Genomic DNA, 5,673 nt, shown 5'->3' on the forward strand with positions numbered 1-5,673 from the left:
ATGCCCAAGGACATCCAGCTCGCCCGCCGCATCCGCGGGGAGCGCGCCTGAGGCTCCTGCCCGCGACCACCAAACCCAAAGGCTCTTTTAAGAGCCACCACGCAGCCACCAGAGAGAGCTGAATCTCAGCAGGCGCGCGATAATCTGTGCAAGGGCTCTTTTCGGACGGTCGGAGTTAAAGGAGCTGGGAGGGATGCGGGCGGCGAGCTATTTAGATTGAGCCCCTGGCCCTTGTGTAGTCGTGGTAGCTGTTCAGTTCTTCGTTTCAAGGCGCCCGGGGAGGATGAAGGGGGAGGGAGAGCGGGAGACGAGCTCGGAGAGCCGGCAGCCTTTCAGGCAGCGAGTGGGAGGAGGGCAGGCAGTAAGCGAAGCGGGTTTCGCGCAGGGCGTGCCACTTCCGTCCTCCCCTGTCCCCGGGGCGCCACAAGCGATGGTGGCCGCTTCTTGTCGTGTCCCCCCACCCCCCCTTTGTGCCTTCCCGCGTAGAGAACGGCCTGAGCTAACGGGAGGAGATAGCCCCGCCATTTCATGAGCCTCCCCCTTGAGGCTACTGCTCTGAAGGCAGCTGCAGAGACGCGGCTCTAACAATAGCGCTTGTCCCCCCCCCCCCGGTTTTCCTTCCCTCACCGCTCCCACTCGATGTTGGACCGCGGGAGAGGGGAAGCGGCTGCCACTGGAGAACGGGAGGACAAAGTCAGAGCCGAGGAACTTTTTTCCTCGAGTTAAGCCTTCCAGGCGTTCACCGCGCGCAATCACTGAGAGACCACGGGAGGAGCAGCACCCCGTCCGTGATCGTCTTTCCAGGTGCTTGCACCACGGAGGGGGAATAACGACTGGGGAGGTGGTGATAGGGGGCGGATGGTCCCGATTAAGCTCTGGAGAACCCAACCCGCTTCCTTCCCAAGTAAAAAATCACAAGAACACGTCTATGAGCAGTAATTAACGCCCTTCTCTTGAAAGCTTGGGTGGCTCTGAAAAGAGCCTTTGTGTTTGGTAAAAGCGAGTCCTAACCTACGACAAGTTTAGCCGCCGAAGCCGTAGAGGGTGCGTCCCTGGCGCTTGAGGGCGTAGACCACGTCCATGGCCGTGACCGTCTTGCGCTTGGCGTGCTCGGTGTAGGTGACAGCGTCGCGGATCACGTTCTCCAGGAACACCTTGAGCACGCCGCGCGTCTCCTCGTAGATGAGCCCCGAGATGCGCTTGACGCCGCCGCGCCGCGCCAGGCGCCGGATGGCCGGCTTGGTGATGCCCTGGATGTTGTCGCGCAGCACCTTGCGGTGCCGCTTGGCGCCCCCCCTTGCCGAGCCCCTTCCCGCCCTTGCCTCTGCCAGACATGCTCGCACCACCTGCAGACCACACTGCGCGCCGCCAGCCCCGCTGAGGCGCGGTATAAGTGGCGGGGTCCGACCTGGTTGAGAACTGCGGCGGGCGCCGAGGAGGCGGGGGCAGGCCCGCAGGCTCCGCCCTCCCCCCACCGCTTCCCTCCCGGGGGCCGGCAGCCGAGCCGGGCGTTCGGCCTCTTTCTGCCCCGGCGCCGCCCGCCCCGTGCCTCGCCCTCAGCGGCGGCCTCGCCCGCTCGGGGGCTCCCGCCCGGCGCTCCCCGCGCTCGGGGCTCCCCGCGCTCGGGGCTCCCCGCTCGGCTCCCGCCGGCCTCGGTCCCTCCCGGTCCCGGCCGTGCCCCCTGCGCGGGGCCGGGTCCGCAGCAGCCCCGGGGCTCCCCGGCGCAGCCCGGCCCTGCCCGAGGGTCTGCGGCAAAATCCGGCCAATCCCGGGCCCTGCGCGACGACTCCGCCCCGCCCTTATCCCCCGCCAACTCCTTTCCCCGTACCCCCCCCCCCGGTTCCGTTTTGTGTTGGCCGCCCCGGGCGATACTTTTGAAACACAAAAATCCATGCCCGGCTGCTGGAGGCCTTTCTCAGGTAGACCAAAATAATCTGCCTGCCTTTCGCTATCCGACCTCCAGCTGCTTCCTGTCACTGAGTGCCGCACTTGGTGGGACAGAACTGCTTAATCCTCATGGAATAGCTTTTTTCTTTTAAAATGTTCCGTAGCATTTCCTTCATGGGGATGAGAACACCATAGTTCTTTTCTCCAGTGCACACACATGTATGTCACACCTTATCCTGTATAGAACCATTGCGAGTAAAGGTGATATCCTGAAGAATTCTTCCAGGAGAAGGGAAGCAACATAAGGAAATAACCTGAGTCAAGCTGTCATAGCTGGGAACGAGCTCTGCTGGGAAGCAGGAGACCCGTGCTTGCTCGGCCCTTTAATATTTAAGGGAAAACAGAGTATTTATAATGGTCTTGCTCTAATCCTTGGTTTATCTCCTTGTTAAATATATGTCAATTAAAATAGTAAAAGAACTATTTTTTAAACAAACTAGAGGACTCTGTTCTAATTTTACTTCTATGGGTTAGGGCAGATTTATACAAAGTTGTACACTTTACTTCCTGACACAGAAAAGATTCATCCAATTTCCACAGAGATAAAACACATTTGTGTAGGGCAAGTGAAGTGTTTTGGGTGTAGCTAGGACTTTCTTTTTGTTGTTGTTGTGTTTTTTTTTTAGCAGCACAGATTTTCAAAAATTTTCACTACAGCACTATTACAACATTTTTGTGATTTAAAAGAGCAATAATGAAATAAATAGATATGTTTTCAAAAAGAGTGAACAATAAAAAAAAGTTTTTGTATGTTTCTTGTTCTTGTGTCATGTGTTTATTTTTCATTATCATTGGCATTCAGTCTTCATATTTTGAGACTTCTTTCGTGATCACCATTTTATGTTATTATTCGGAAAACGGGAATATTCAGTGGAAACCACAACATGATCCTGAATCTTTCTTATTTATTAATCATAATAGGTCCCACATTTCTGTGCTAACAATTTTATGTTTCTTTTCTATTCCCACTCCTGCTTTCCCAGAAAAGTGAACTAGACACATGTGCCAAAAGCAAGAAAGAAGAAAAAAATTTCTCTCACTCTCTTTTACCTTTTCTAAACATGGAGACTAAAGCCAGTGTTGTGCTTTTGTTTCTGTTTGGTTTTATTGTTTTTTTTATATCCTTGTTAGCAGCTTTTAGTTCTTTTTCCATTTCTTGTCTCACCAGACAAAATGTGGTTCAAGACTCTTCAGATGCCTTTCCTGAAATTGTGTAAATCATTGATGTAATCAGTGTTATCACTTAAATGTCTGACTACGAATTGTGACTACAGCCTTCAGAGAAATGTCATAAACCTTTTGAATTTCTTTACTTGACATAAGGTCCTGTTGGCTTTCCAGCTTAGTTGTCATCTTAGAAACATCACCAGTCAGCTTTCTATTTTATTCCCAGCTTTAAATGATGAATCTTAACATGAAGGGATAGATTCTTTCACACATTGGAGTCAGCATCAGGTCAGACAGTAACGCACTGCGTAAGCCTCTTATATTTACCAAGCTAAACCAACAGTAACTGCACAACCCAAGTCAGAACAGTCTGTGAAGTCATCTGTAGGAGTGATGGACACATGAAGCAAATACAGTAACTTATCCTAGGGAGGAGACAGGATGCAAAATTGTCTCCCCTGCAACAGCAAACACCTAGAGGAGCTCCATGAGGGTCTAACGGAAGCTGGGTGAGGTCCACTTTACCAGTGCTTTACCCGTTACTTTACAGTAGCCATTACATGTTATTTATAATGTACAGTAAAAGAATATAAGAAAGAGAAAGAAAAAGAAAGAAGAGAGAGAGAAAGAGGGAAAGAAAAGGTGTCTGTGTCTTTAGAATACAAGGTACCAGCAACTGCAAGTGCTCTAGGCCTCAAAGTGCAATGTATTCTCAAATTTCTCTTCTGTAGCTCCCATGCCATTCATTCCAGGGCCATCCAGCCTGAGAAATTTTGTAGCATTAAGAACTTTCTATATGGGCAAAGGATAAATATTCCAGAAGTTACAGATATCTAAAAATGTATAATATCTATATAAAAGCATGCATACACACAGAGCAATTGATATTCAGCCCTTACAGCATGTAATCGGTATTGACTACTTCGCATTAAGCTGGCTGTTCCTTTTATTTCTAGGAAGCTCTGCACTTGCTTTGCAGCTAGGCCATCACAAACTGCACTCATCTGCCTAAACAACCAGTGAAACAGCAAGACTTGGCCTGACAGTAATGCAGGCTGTTAAAAACGTCAGGTGTTGCACGCAGAGTTGGGGTGATACTTCTTCTACTGAAATTTCTGTGCTGTTTTGTTTTATATTGAGATTATTAAAGTACTCTCAGATCGAAAAATGCTGATGTCCCAATCATTTTCTTTGGTACCTGTATCATCAACTCTCTTAGACTTTTATCTCCTGAAACTGGCAAGGTCCAAATCCAGGTAAACAAGCATCATTTCTTTTCTGGAAATGTGGCTTTTCATTATAAACAGAACAAAAATTCTGTGTCCCTCTCAGAAGAGCTGACAGATAGATAAAAACTCACAAAGTGAAGGAAAGTAGTATTTGATTTCAGCAAGCAGCATATGTTGATTAGGTGTAAAAAAAATATAAATCTTTCTTAAATGCTTCATACAATATATGTCTAACTCAAATTGTGGATAGCATTGTTCTTTGCTCAGAAGTCCTCTAATCTTGGTGTGACAATGATTTTAATACTGAGTTGGTTGACTTGAGCGAAGTAAAGAACAATTCTCAAATACCATATATCACAGCACAGGCACAGTGTGGATCTTATCTTCTCACAAAGTATCAGTAGTCTGAATTCATTCTAAAAATGTTCATCACGTAGCTTACTGCATTGGTGTCTGAAATGCACTGAAAGGCTTGCACTTGATTAGTGGCCCTTCCTGAATGGCTGTTGCACTGAAAACATCCTTCTGTATTCCATCGCACTTCTTATAGTGTCTTACACTCCGCATCCCTGTGGTAGCACACCTTGAGAATACATTTTTTGTTTAAAATTTGAACACTGAAAATTCTCTCTCATGCCCTCTGGAACAATTACCTCCCTAGTGGCCTCACAGATTGAAGCTATTGCAGGCCAGAATTTTTAATAGCTTTGCTGCATCAGTATGCTTGGGATAACATGCGAAAATGGAGGTGCAGAGCGAAGAAGCTGTCTGTAACCATCTCCAGTGTTCATAATAGGGCAGGTATGAAAAGAAATGTCAGAAAGGTTTTCAGAGATGTAGGGTGATGGATCAGGATAAAGTGTAAAGAAAGCAGTTGAAAAGGATATACAGCAGACTTGAACAGCTTTGTGAACATTTTGACTGTACTTCATCTCCACATGTGCATCAGTGTGTTTAGCACAGAGGACTTAGCACAGCACGGTACCATCATTGCTGATGTATGAACATGGGGTGATCAGGCCAAGACAGATACATTCTTTAATATCCTCTGCTTCCATGCTAGCAACTTGACACGGTTCACGGGTGTATAACAGCCTCCAAGACAGTTCTGGAACTGAAGCTGTATGCTGTCACTGCATAGTGATGAATAGTTCTACATCTGCTATTAATTATTAAACCATGTTATGAGAAGAGGGAAAAAAAAAAAAAAAAAAGGAAGAAGCACCCAATACTGATGTGTTGTTGCAAAACACAGTGCAAGAACATAAAAGGAAGGGAAGGCAATCTTATTTTAAAAGAAGTGATCTCACTCACACACCCTAAAACACAC

General features: G+C 47.6%; 1 protein-coding gene across 1 annotated transcript; it reads right to left on the reverse strand.

Annotated features, from left to right (window-relative positions):
- Positions 1 to 922: 922 nt before the first annotated feature.
- On the reverse strand, positions 923 to 1,350 carry LOC118156828 (histone H4-like). The gene is given in 2 exon segments (XM_035311052.1): positions 923 to 1,295; positions 1,297 to 1,350. Coding segments are annotated over 2 exon segments (312 nt in total). The 5' UTR covers positions 1,336 to 1,350; the 3' UTR covers positions 923 to 1,022.
- Between the last annotated feature and the right edge of the window lie 4,323 nt (positions 1,351 to 5,673).

Source organism: Oxyura jamaicensis (genome assembly GCF_011077185.1).
Source record: "Oxyura jamaicensis isolate SHBP4307 breed ruddy duck chromosome 1 unlocalized genomic scaffold, BPBGC_Ojam_1.0 oxy1_random_OJ71271, whole genome shotgun sequence".
Lineage (NCBI taxonomy): Eukaryota > Metazoa > Chordata > Aves > Anseriformes > Anatidae > Oxyura > Oxyura jamaicensis.